Source organism: Salvelinus namaycush, chromosome 10, assembly GCF_016432855.1.
Source record: "Salvelinus namaycush isolate Seneca chromosome 10, SaNama_1.0, whole genome shotgun sequence".
NCBI classification, from domain to species: domain Eukaryota; kingdom Metazoa; phylum Chordata; class Actinopteri; order Salmoniformes; family Salmonidae; genus Salvelinus; species Salvelinus namaycush.
In genome coordinates, this window is record NC_052316.1 from 14158914 (window position 1) to 14171861 (window position 12948).

Consider the following 12948-nt stretch of genomic DNA (forward strand, 5'->3'; position numbering starts at 1 on the left):
CGTTCAGATGTTCCAGCCTCAGTTGGCTTTGAGCTTTGGCCTCGCTTGAAAGTGCGGCGAATCAGGAATGCCCACAGGGATTTAAAAGAGCAACTTGGGTCACACGTCAGGTTGAGTTAGCGAGACGGTGACCCCTACTCAGGGTTGGGGAGTAAGGGATTACAAAACGGTTACAGTAATCAGTCAAGTTACAAGCAAAAATATTGTAATCAGATTACAGATACTTTTGAAAAACTATATGATTACTTTGAGGATTACTTTTAAATTCAGAAAGGATGTCTGCGAAAAAAACTTTGACACTTTTTATCAATGACATTCAAATTAGCATTGAAAAAGGGCACAAGTTTAAGTTTGTTCCACCTGAGCGAGTCTGACCACAAGTCAGAGACCACTATGATGACACACCAAATGTGTTTGATGGATTGCGGGAAAAGAGTTGGAATAGGCTTTTGTAGTCTACAGTCCAAGCTATGTCTTCCAATGGTGCGACTGCTGTCGGCATCCAAAGATTATCCAACTTGAATAAATACTTGGAGGTAAGGATGACAGCAGTGGTGTAGTCTACGGCGATACGGATATCACTTATTATTGATATTTACATAGTGCATTGATGTGACTCAAACTGCTGCTCTCTCATTTAGCTATTTGCGCCTTACGGATTGTGGTTGTTGTGGATGGCTGTCCACAAATCTAATTGTATATTTGAACCCAATAATGGTTGAATTCAAGAAGTTTAAGCTGCCTATCAATCATTGTTTTTGAAACCAGTGGACAGCCAGTGAAAAATGCACTCTTGCAACAGCTACATAGTGCAGATCCCAGCCTATGGAATAAAAGTAGGGCTTTTATTACTCAATTGAATTAATGCTGATAAACAAAATTATATCCATAGGCCTAATGGACACATGCTCAAACTCGCACACTTTTGATAAGGGGCAATCTGTAGTTGCTACATCCATTTTTGGACAAATTATATATATTGATGTAAAGATAGAATTTAATCGTATTATTATATGTAGTAGAAAGCGATGGGTTAGAAGAAGCCTCCATAACCAACCCATAAAGTAAAATGTAACATTCATGTACAGTATGGCCAGCTATGTAAACTTTAACATTGATTTATCCTGCAATAGATGTCATTCAATTGGTAACATACATTTTTGTCTTCTTCTAATGCCTCTTACAGAATGTAATCAGATTATGTTACTGAGTTTGGGTAATCCAAAAGTTACGTTACTGATTACAATTTTGGACAGGTAACTGTAATGGATTACATTTAGAAAGCGACCTACCCAACCCAGCCCCTACTTGCGCTTAGATGTACCGTTCACTCCCTCTGACCAGGGCTTTTTAGTTTTAATGGATTTTCTATTGTCCGTATCTGTGCATCCATACCCCCTTCCAGCTCAAATAAAATAAAAACGTTTTTTTATTTCTCCCCAATTGGCAGTTAGTCTTGTCCCATCGCTGCAACTACCGTATGGACTCGCGAGAAGCGAAGGTCGAGAGCCATGCATTTGCACTGCTTCTTGACACACTGCCCGTTTAAGCCAGCTGCACCAATGTGTCAGAGGAAACACTGTACACCTGGTGACCGAAGTCAGCATACATGCGCCCGGACTGCCACAGGAATCACTAGAGCGCAATGGGACAAGGACATCCCGGCAGGCCAAACCCTCCCCTAACCCGGACAACGCTAGGCCAATTGTGAGCTGCCTCATGGTTCTCCCGATCGTGGCCGGCTGCGACATAGCCTGGGATCAAACCCGGGCTGTAGTGATGCCTCTAGCACTGCACTCGGGAGGCCCGCAGCTCAAAGTTGATGTCTTATCTTTTCTTTGATTCGAGGACAGTACTACACATAACTGGTTTGGGAGCTATGCCAGCTATGGTTAAGGTTATTAGGCTGTGATATGGCAACAGTACTGTTTCCACACCACAGCTGAACCGCTAATGCATGCCCATTGGTTCCATCCAAATCAGTGTGTCACATTTGAAATGTTAACTGACTAACGTCCTGTAGCAAATGGCTTCTTGAAGAAAAGATCACGTCACCTCAAGTCAATGTGAATGAAAGTAAATGGAATTGGAGGTGTTTTGGCTATTAAACAGCTAACTATAGCAGACTTGAACTAGAGTGGGCGAATGTTTGACTTGTTGTGCTCTTGTCGTCCGCAGGCTCACTGGTAGGCTATTCTCCTGGCCATCATGACTCTGTCTGCCGTGATGGTCAGCACCGTGTGTCTGTGTGAATGCACCCTGTAGCTCCATTTCTGTCTCTGACTAGGACAAAGACTATAACCGTCAACTATCTATCTATGTTAACAAGTACGTCATAACTCTGTGCCACGTTCCTCAATGCATGTGTGGTGGAAAAGGGGGTGTTGCCAAGTTTGTTTTGCCCTCACTGATCTACGAGTGGGATGTTCTTTTTTACATCCACCTGTCCATTCATGCACTTAATGTACCATTCTTCCTTCCGTCCATGGCCTTCCATCAGTGTCCTTCACTTAGCAATTTGAACCTGAAGGCTAATTTGATACTTGACAATCATCCAGTTTTCCACCGTAGTGGCATTGTCTCATTTGACACAATGGACCAGCTTGAACCAGTTTGAAGGACACGAGGATTACCTCTAGTCACCTGTATTGTGTATGTCTGTCCATTGGAGTACTGAGGTATATAGATGAGGTGAGGACTAAAATAAGCTGTGTAGACAGACATGGTACACCAGGCAGAATAGTCCAGTTTTACTCAGAACTGTTGCTGTTCATCAGCCATTGTACTGGAGCTTGAAAAGAGAGTGCCGCTGAAAAACAAGAGACCATTTGATATTGGTGGGTCAGCCAAATGAAAAGGCATCAGAATCTAAGGGACAGCACAGTATTCATTCCCCTTGACTTATGCCACATTTTGTTGTCTTACAACCTGAATTTAAAATGCATTAAATACATTTAGTTGCTCACCCATTTACACACAACACCCCATAATGACAAAGTTACATTTTTGCACATTTATTGAAAATTAAATACAGAAGTATCTCATTTAAATAAATATTCACACCCCTGAGTCAATACATGTTAGAATCCCTTTTGACAAAGATTACAGCTGTGAGTCTTTCTGGATAGGTCTGTAAGAACTTTGCGCACCTGGATTGCACAATATTTTCATATTATTATTATATAAAAAGATTGTGGTTGATGATCATTGCTAAGCATCAATTTTCAAGTCTTGCCATAGATTTTCATGCCGATTTAAGTCAAAACTGTACCTAGGCCATTCAGGAACATTCAATGTCATCTTGGTAAGCAACACCAGTGTATATTTGGCATTGTGTTTTAGGTTATTGTCCTGCTGAAAGGTGAATTTGTCTCATAGTTTCTGTTGGAAAGGAGACTGAACCAGGTTTTCCTCTAGGATTTAGACTGGCTTAGCTCTATTCCATTTATTTGTATCCAAAAAAACTCCCTATTCCTTGCTGGTGACAAGTATACCCATAACATGATGCAGCCACCAGCATGCTTGAAAATATGAAGAGTGATACTCAGTGATGTGTTGTGTTGGATTTTCCCCGAACATAATGCTTTCTATTCAGGACAGGGGCGCAACTTTCGCTGGGGATGGGGGGAACATGTCCCCACCAGTTTTATCATTGGAATGTGATACAAAACAAGGCAACTGTGTGCTTTAGGACCATGCGGACGCCTCCGGCTGTTTGGAGTGTTTATCCGACAAAAAATAAATGTTATATATGTATGTATATATATCCCCCCACTTCTAAACCCAAAGTTGCATCCCTGATTCAAGACAAAACGTTAATTTCTTTGCCACATTTTTTGCAGTTTTACTTAGTGCCTAATTGCAAACAGGATACATGTTTTGGAATATTTTTATTCTGTGCTATCTTCCTTCTATTCACTCTGTCATTTAGGTTAGTATTGTGGAGTATGTTGTTGATCCATCCTCATTTTTCTCCTATCACAGCCATTAAACTCTAAATGTTTTAAAGTCACCATTGTCCTCATGTTAGGAAGGATACCTGTATTTTTGTAGCGGCTGGGTGTATTGATACACCATCCAAAGTGTAATTAATAACTTCCCCATGCTCAAAGGGATATTCAATGTCTGTCCTTTGCGAGGCATTGGAAAACCTCCCTAGTCTTTGTTGAATCTGTGTTTGAAATTCACTGCTCGACTGAGGGACCTTACAGAGATGGGGTCATTCAAAAATCATGTTAACCACTATTATTGCGCAGAGTGTGTCCGTTCAACTTATTGTGACTTGTTAAGCACATATTTACTCCTGAACTTATTTAGGCTTGCCATAACAAAAGGGTTGAATACTTCTTGACTCAAGACATTAAGGCTTTTCATTTGTAATTTATTTCGAAAATGTTCTAAAAACATAATTCCACTTTGACATTATGGGGTATTGTGTGTAGGCCAGTGACACAAATCTAAATGTAATCCATTTTAAATTCAGGCTGTAACACAACAAAATGTGGAAAAAGTTAAGTGGTGTGAATACTTTGAAGGCACTGTATGTTCTAAAATGGAATATAGATTGTGTATAATACAGTGCTGAGTTGGTCTCTTGGATGTGTGGATGGGTTTAGATTTTATAGTATACCTAAGCATGATCCTGGACAATTTTACAACCTTGTTTCCATTAAAACACACTCCAACTTCAAAATAGCAGTTCCAATTTATTAAAGTATGTATATGGTCACATTTACAGGTATATACAGTATACAGATATCATTTAAAAAGTTAAGACAGTAAAAAATATATCTAGTAATATTTTACCATAGAATCATATGCTAACATGATATTTACACATGGTGCACTTAGTAACTGGTTTAGTAACCCTTTCCTCTGGTTTTCAGTGCAAAAGTTTACCACCTTTTCTACAGGCTCAATAGAACAGACAGAAATGAAATAAGTCACAATGATTACAATACCGGTCTCTAAATGTATATTAGTTATAAATAGCCTACTCAGTGGTGTTAAAATAGTCTGACAATGAGATATTATTACTAGCCAATTCTTAACTGTAACTTGAACTATGATGCAAAGTCCACTGTGCACAGTTTACTGAGGAAGGCTGTCATGTTTCTATTGCTGATGTCAGCACACTTCACAATAACCACTCATTGACTTCTTTGAGTTTAGCTACCTGGTCACAATTATATGGCATACACAGCTAAATGAGCATTATTTGTGTCATAGTTTAGCAGCAACCATGGATATGTTAGTCAAAATACATCACATAAGCACTTGCTAGAGGTAATAGTTCCATATGAATCATTGAAAAAAAAAAGCTATAATTGTATAACATTGTAATAACTACAAATATGGTTCACTGATATGCACTGTATTTTGCTGCAAAGGCCTCAGTGCTGGTTTCAAATTAATATACTATATAAAAATAGCAGCCATTGCATTATTGCTCAAGTGCTTGACTAAATTCAAAGTTCTCGGAATAATGTGCATTTCAGACCTCATGAATATTACTGTCTCAAAGACCAGGTAAAAGAAACAACTCACTATAAAAAAATATAATGTACACCATTAACAAAAAAAACATACAGTAGGTTAAGACAAGTTATTTTAAGGCACACTGAGTCCGATCCTACAATCACATAGTATTGAGGACGACAATGGTGAATGCTTTAAGCATAAATTAAGGAAACACATGAGGTTTGAACTGCAGGTACCTCGAGGCCTCTACTCAGCCTGTCAATGGATCTCTGTCAATCAGAGGCACCAAAGACTTTGTATAAGATCGATCTCTTTGGGGTTGCCAGAAAATCAGCAAAGATGATGGCATTTACTATCCTTTAGCACCACACCGTAGTTGATGCCCCACAAAAGCAGTGCTTACAAACAAACAACAAAAAGAGACTTCACATACATTTTTAAATAACACACAGTTCTAGTTCTGGACACAATGTGATAAGGTCTTTGTATAGTTTGAAAGACAAAATAAATTACAGCTGTATAAATAATTACTCTAAGAGCTGCGGAAGGAGGACATTCGTCTGTTGCTCCGTACATTCAGTGGTTCCCCAGGTTCACTCTGTAAAACAAACAGGGTTTATATTTGTCTAATCAATGGATCCCTGACTGGCAATAATTCAGGGGGGGGAAATGGTTGATTAGATCAAAAGAAAATACCTTTTTGAAGTTTTCCTCCATTCGTCCTTGCATTTTACAAACGTAACTTCCTGTTGTAAGCTCAGAGCATGAGGATCTTTAATGCAGAACACCATCCTGGAAAAGAATAGCAAATTTAAAAAAACTAATAAATAATTGTTTTGCACTCTTTCAAAACTATTATATTTCTGATGTTTGTATGGATGAAAATTGTCTCCATTTCATGATTTTAAAGAAATTAGGCCTCTTAAAACTAACTTTTTTTGCGTCTCCCCGACTCTGATGCGTATTTTGTGGACCTCCACTTCAGACTCTGCAGAGTCACCTGACCACCAGGAAGACACCATGTTGAGCTTGAACGAGGCAGACCAGCTAGTAGACTCCTCCCACTTAAACTTCACCATCAGGAGGTCACCAATGTCTTTCTCCGCTACCAGCAGGAAGGAATGGGTCTTATTGGTTGTTATCTTCTCCTTTCTGCCAATGAGAAAGAGCATAGAGGCTCAAATGATTATTGTCAACTCACTTCACAAGAACAAATAATTGACCTTTGAGTGAAGGTGTCAAGTCTAAGCACAGACCACAGTAGCACTAGAACTTTAACTATAGACCATAAAGATTAATGTTATCATAAACATGAGAAATGGTGTCAGGTGCCTTATGTTGATGTACTAGCATGTGCTTTGTTGTATGGTTTAACCGCTTGTTGGACCAGGTACTCACAGTGTCAGTTTGAGGTCTTCAACCTCTCCTTTGGTTCCAATCAGGGAGACTGTCAGTGAAGGCTCCCTCTCAGACCTGTTCACCTTGCTGGAGAAGTGGATCTTCACCTGGTAGTGATAGACTCTGAACGGCATGGAGGCCCTGGTCTTGGTGTACAGTTTGACGCTACGTGTCTTGCGAACCTTGCTGATATCGTAGCCCACGGTGTTACAGTGGTTCTTGCGGCAGCTGAGGCACATTCCGCGGTCGAACATATCGTCGCTCCCGCAGCGGTACGCCATGCTAGCCTCCTGCTCATTGACCAGGGAGTCGATGAACAGGTGGATGGAGCGCTCGTGGGAACACCTGGGAACATCATTGATAGCTAGGAACATAAAGGGGATAGTTGCATTACTGGTCCACATTAAAAACCTGAGTTGAGGTTCTCAATTGGAGGACAGGCAATCAAATGATAAGTAGATGCATCTAGTAGTATATCACTAATCCTGAGAAAGTTCCATTCCCTAACATTACCATTATAGATAGAGTTATCAACCTTCATTTTGGGGAGCTACAATAGGAGTGATGTTGTTGATGACCTTCTGAAGGGATTTTCTCTAGTCGTGATGTTTGCGGTCCTCTGTTTTTAACAGGCATGAATAGGCCTTTGTCAGGCTGATGGCGACAATGTTAGTCGTAAAGACAGATTAGTGACTAGCTGCACAGTTACGGCAACTGATGTCATGATGTACGTCAGGTTGTACTGACTTCGCCACCCTATTGTTCCTTGTTCACAAGCCTTACCATCTTCCAATAAGTTACAAGCTGACAATTACATGTCTGATTTAGCCAATGATAACGCAGTAACCAGATTGACAATAGAGTCATTGTGGGGAAAGTGATTGTGAATGTTATGTCGAATATTTAACCAATTATATAGAATGACACTAAAATATCAAGATGTGATTCTCACCAAAGAGGCCAAGTTTGGATATTGTTTCCAGAGGGCTTTGCAGATTGCAGCCTGGCTGGAAGCTGCCTCCATTGGGGTAGATGTCCACATGGCCTACAGGCTGCTGGATGCCGATGCTTAAGCCCAGAGAGCCCCGCGTGAACGTGTGTAGAACATCCACAAAGTGGGCATCATCTGGGGACAGGCGGCGGTGAGCGTGCTCCCCCTCGAAGTCTGGACCAGCTGGGTCAAGACCTGTAAAGAGAAGGGAGCAATCAGTGAGGAGTGGGACAAGCCAAAGACCAATGAATTAAAGTTGGTACAGGCCAAAGAGCCAATCAATGATTAGCAACAGTGCTATCATCTTGTCTATGTTTCTCTGTAAGACATATTTACCAGTTATTCTGCCCACTTTATTGGAGGCGTGGCTCCCAGCAAATCCTGCAACATGAGCACCCAGACTGTAGCCAATGAGATGGAGGTTTTCAAGAGGGATGTTTGTTGCCTCCTTAGAAACATATTGGAGTAAAGTGTCAAGTTCATTGCCATGGAAACAATGTACAGTAACTCTTTATACCTTTTGTTTAGAATATGTTATTCATGATTTTATCTGAGAAACAGTGCAGTGTCTTAGATGTTGAGTCATCATACAAACCTCCAGCCAGTCAATGAAGCGAGCAATCTCCTGTCCCACCATCTTGGTGTTCTGGGCAGCTATTGGATAGTGGTTCTGGGCTGTGTACAGCCAGTCCACCACGATCACATTGGCTTCCTGCTCTCTCTTGTACAGCGCCGAAACCAGCTTGGCCACCCAGCTCTCAAACAAGCCGCTCACCTGTTGAGGCAGATGGAAAGAACGAATGGTGTTATTGACGGGGTAATCCAAGTCCATGAGCAATAGTTGTTAAGGATTTAATGTCACAGACATGCTGCTACAGATTGGAGGGGCTTACTGTCCAGCCGTGGATCACCAGGAAGGTTTTGGATGTGCTGTTGAAAGTGCATTCTTTGAGAGATTCCGGGTTGCCGGGGATGATGTAGCAGATGTCATCTTCCGGCATCAAAGGCTTCCGGAGGGAGAATTTGGTGTAGGCATGAGGGGTGGCATCGTTGTTTCGGATCAAGTCCTTGAAGTTGTCCATGAAATTATCTGAGAATAATGTAATGTAAACACAAAACATCTGCTTAAGACATTTTGGAAAAGTCATTACTAAATGTTTGAAGATACCATTGCAGTAAAGAGAATGGAAGCTTTAGAGCCATCTATGCTGTTTCTAATCTTTAACCACATTGGTGGGAACTTCTGACTGCACAGGCCCCTCAGTGCCTGGGGGGCTACTAGCAAGGCGGCCAGATTAACAAATCATATACATTTCCGGGACATGGGCCCCGGGGTTTCAGCCCCTGTATTAATCAGGCCCTGGCTACTAGGGTTCAGTCGGTCAGACAGACCCTATAGAAACCACAGCTTTTCCCAGCTTTGTCCCTCTAGCTCTGAAAAATCTCAAAGGGTTTCAAAGTAGCTGTGTTCCCAGTGGGTCAGCTGACTCCTCAGCCAAGGCTACTGCACTGAATGGAGGTTGCATATTCCATGAAGGTTAAAGCAGACACAATAAATATATTATATTTCTAATAATTAAAATAAACAATATACTAAGTATTCATATGCATCAACTGACTATATCTACGTCCTACTTCAGCATTGCCGAAGACAACCTATAATTTTGTATTTTTTTTAAGGGGGAAAAATACATGTACATGTAACGGATGTGAAATGGCTAGCTAGTTAGCGGTGGTGCGCGCTAATAGCGTTTCAATCGGTTACGTCACTCGCTTTGAGACCTTGAAGTAGTGGTTCCCCTTGCTCTGCAAGGGCCGCGGCTTTTGTGGAGCGATGGGTAACGATGCTTCGTGGGTGACTGTTGTTGATATGTGCAGAGGGTCCCTGGTTCGCGCCCGGGTATGGGCGAGGGGACGGACATAAAGTTAAACTGTTACATACAGTACCAGTCAAAAGTTTGGACACCTACTCATTCAAGGTTCTTTATTTTTTAAACTATTTTCTATGTTATACAATAATAGTGGAAGACAACGATGAAATAACACATATGGAATCATGCAGTAACCAATTTATTTTTTAAACTATCATTTATATTTCTGATTATTCAAAGTAGCCACACTTTGCCTTGATGACAGCTTTGCACACTCTTGGCATTCTCTCAACCAGCTTCATGAGGTAGTCACCTGGAATGCATTTCAATTAACAGGTGTGCCTTGTTAAAAGTTAATTTGTGGAATTTCTTTCCTTCTTAATGTGTTTGAGCCAATCAGTTGTGTTGTGACAAGATAGCTCTATTTGGTAAAAGACTAAGTCCATATTACGGCAAGAACAGCTCAAATAAGCAAAGAGAAACAGTTCATCATTACTTTAAGACATGAAGGTCAGTCAATTCGGAAAATTAAGAACTTTCAAAGTTTCTTCAAGTGCAGTCGCAAAAACCATCAAGCGCTATGATGAAACTGGCTCTCATGAGGACCGCCACAGGAAAGGAAGACCCAGAGTTACCTCTGCTGCAGAAGATAAGTTTATTCACCTGGCCTTGCTGCTGTTCCAGTTTCAACTGTTCTGCCTGCGGTTATGGAACCCCTACCTGTCCCAGACCTGCTGCTTTCAACTCTTAATGATCGGCTATGAAAAGCCAACTGACATTTATTCCTGATTATTATTTGACCATGCTTGTCATTTATGAACATTTTGAAAATCTTGGCTCTCTCTAATTCTCTCCTTCTCTTTCTTTCTCTCTCTCGGAGGACCTGAGCCCTAGGACCATACGTCAGGACTACCGGGCATGATGACTCCTTGCTGTCCCCAGTCCACCTGGCCTTGCTGCTATTCCAGTTTCAACTGTTCTGCCTGCGGTTATGGAACCCCTACCTGTCCCAGACCTGCTGTTTTCAACTCTTAATGATCGGCTATGAAAAGCCAACTGACATTTATTCCTGATTATTATTTGACCATGCTTGTCACTTATGAACATTTTGAACATCTTGGCCATGTTCTGTTATAATCTCCACCCGGCACAGCCAGAAGAGGACTGGCCACCCTCATAGCCTGGTTCCTCTCTAGGTTTCTTCCTAGGTTTTGGCCTTTCTAGGGAGTTTTTCCTAGCCACCGTGCTTCTACACCTGCATTGCTTGCTGTTTGGGGTTTTAGGCTGGGTTTCTGTACAGCACTTCGAGATATTAGCTGATGTACGAAGGGCTATATAAAATAAACTTGATTTGATTTGATTAGAGTTACCAGCCTCAGAAATTGCAGGCCAAATAAATGCTTCAGAGTTCAAGTAACAGACATCTCATTATCAACTGTTCAGAGGAGACTACGTGAATCAGGCCTTCGTGGTCAAATTGCTGCAAAAAAACACTACTAACGGACACCAATATTAAGAAGAGACTTGCTTGAGCCAAGAAACATGAGCAATGGACATTAGACCGGTGGAAATCTGTCCTTTTGTCTAATTAGTCCAACTGTTTGATTTTTGGTTCCAACCGCCATCTCTTCGTGAGACACAGAGTAGGTGAACAGATGATCTCTGATGTGTGGTTCCCACCGTGAAGCATGGAGGTGTGATGGTGCTTTGCTGGTGACATTGTCAGGGGTTTATTTAGAATTCAAGGCACACTTAACCAGCATGGCTACCACAGCATTCTGCAGCGATACACCATCCCATCTAGTTTGCGCTTAGTGGGACTATCATTTGTTTTTCAACAGGACAATGACCCAACACACCTCCAGGCTGTGTAAGGGCTATTTGACCAAGAAGGAGAGTGATGGAGTGCTTCATCAGATGACCTGGCCTCCACAATCACCTGACCTCAACCCAATTGAGATGGTTTGGGATGAGTATGACTGCAGAGTGAAGGAAAAGCAGCCAAGTGCTCAGCATATGTGAGACTGTTGGAAAAGCATTCCAGGTGAAGCTGGTTGAGAGAATGCCAAGACTGTGCAAAGCTGTCAAGGCAAAGGGTTGCTACTTTGAAGAATCTAAACTATATATGTTGATTTGTTTAACACATGACTCCATATGTGTTATTTCATAGTTGAGGTCGACAATGTAAAAAAAATAGTAAAAATAAAGAAAAACCCTTGAATAAGTATGTGTCCAACCTTTGACTGGTACTGTATATTTGAGATTATGTAGCCTATCAATTTTGTATATTCTTATGTATCAACACTAGAACACATAACGTTTTTTCAATCCCTATGGTAACATTACTCAGTGTATGAATGGGCGTTCTGCCTTATACTTGTCATCATGTCCTATACAAACTATTTATTCTAAGTCATCAAACTCATTAGTAGTCTATTATAACACCTCCTGAAAATGTATATAGTAGCCTTATTAGATAAGTGACAGTATCTGTAGGCTGTCAACTACATGAATTAATTATGAGAGATTAAATTCTTCAGAGAATATTTCACTTAAGCAGCACAAATGAAATGTTATTGAATCAGGACTGCAAAACATGGTTGAAACGTATTTTCCCTCAATATTGGCTACTCACCAAGTGTAGAAATGGAGTCCCCCTCTTCCAAAGACGCCACATAAAATACTGCATTTAACACAAGAAAGTAAAGACAATGCACTTGCAACCCTTTCATTTCTTTGCAGCCTAATAATTCGTATTTTGGGGAAATGTATGTAAAAGTCTGTATTTTGGGGAAATGTATGTAAAAGTCTGCAATCTCAGCACAGAGGGGAAAAAAATGTAACGTAAAACCGTGACAATTTTCCACCGGTTAGAATATTTCCCGTACGTTCTCTGGCGCCTAGTGTTGATATCTGAGCCACCTTGAACTGCCCAGTTCTTAAATAGTACCTCTCCCTCTGTCGCAAACCCATTGGTCGCTTTTCCCTTTCCACAGGAGGAAGGGGGGTAAAGTAAATTATAATACGAAATCACGTTGATAACTGGCAATGACGTTTTAATAATAATAGTTGTATTCAAGTTATTAGTGTTATTTGTTTACAGTGTGTGAGATAGAACACTCAGGCCTGGATTCAATCAGATCAAGAGTTAACCTGCGTAGCGGATACCTACAAAGCTGATGTTTTGTCGGTCGGGGGTGGAACTGC

The 12948-nt window shown here is 41.0% G+C and overlaps 1 protein-coding gene across 1 annotated transcript; it reads right to left on the reverse strand.

Moving 5' to 3' along the window:
• Positions 1-4699: 4699 nt before the first annotated feature.
• Positions 4700-12653, reverse strand: LOC120054726 (lipoprotein lipase-like). The gene is made up of 10 exons (XM_039002278.1): positions 12554-12653; positions 12377-12495; positions 8764-8960; positions 8466-8645; positions 8207-8318; positions 7832-8065; positions 6880-7243; positions 6415-6633; positions 6178-6273; positions 4700-6079 (listed from the first exon to the last, which is right to left on the reverse strand). The coding sequence occupies exons 2-10, from the start codon at positions 12471-12473 to the stop codon at positions 6058-6060; spliced, it is 1521 nt and encodes a 506-aa protein (XP_038858206.1). The 5' UTR covers positions 12474-12495; positions 12554-12653; the 3' UTR covers positions 4700-6057.
• Positions 12654-12948: the final 295 nt, after the last annotated feature.

Coding starts and splice junctions, on each gene's coding strand:
- LOC120054726 (XM_039002278.1), bottom strand. CDS start 12,473: ATGAAAGGGTTGCAAGTGCATTGTCTTTACTTTCTTGTGTTAAATGCA. Junction 8,319..8,465: donor GCTTCATTGACTGGCTGGAG/GTTTGTATGATG, acceptor TATGTTTCTAAG/GAGGCAACAAACATCCCTCT. Junction 6,274..6,414: donor GTCGGGGAGACGCAAAAAAA/GTTAGTTTTAAG, acceptor ATTCTTTTCCAG/GATGGTGTTCTGCATTAAAG.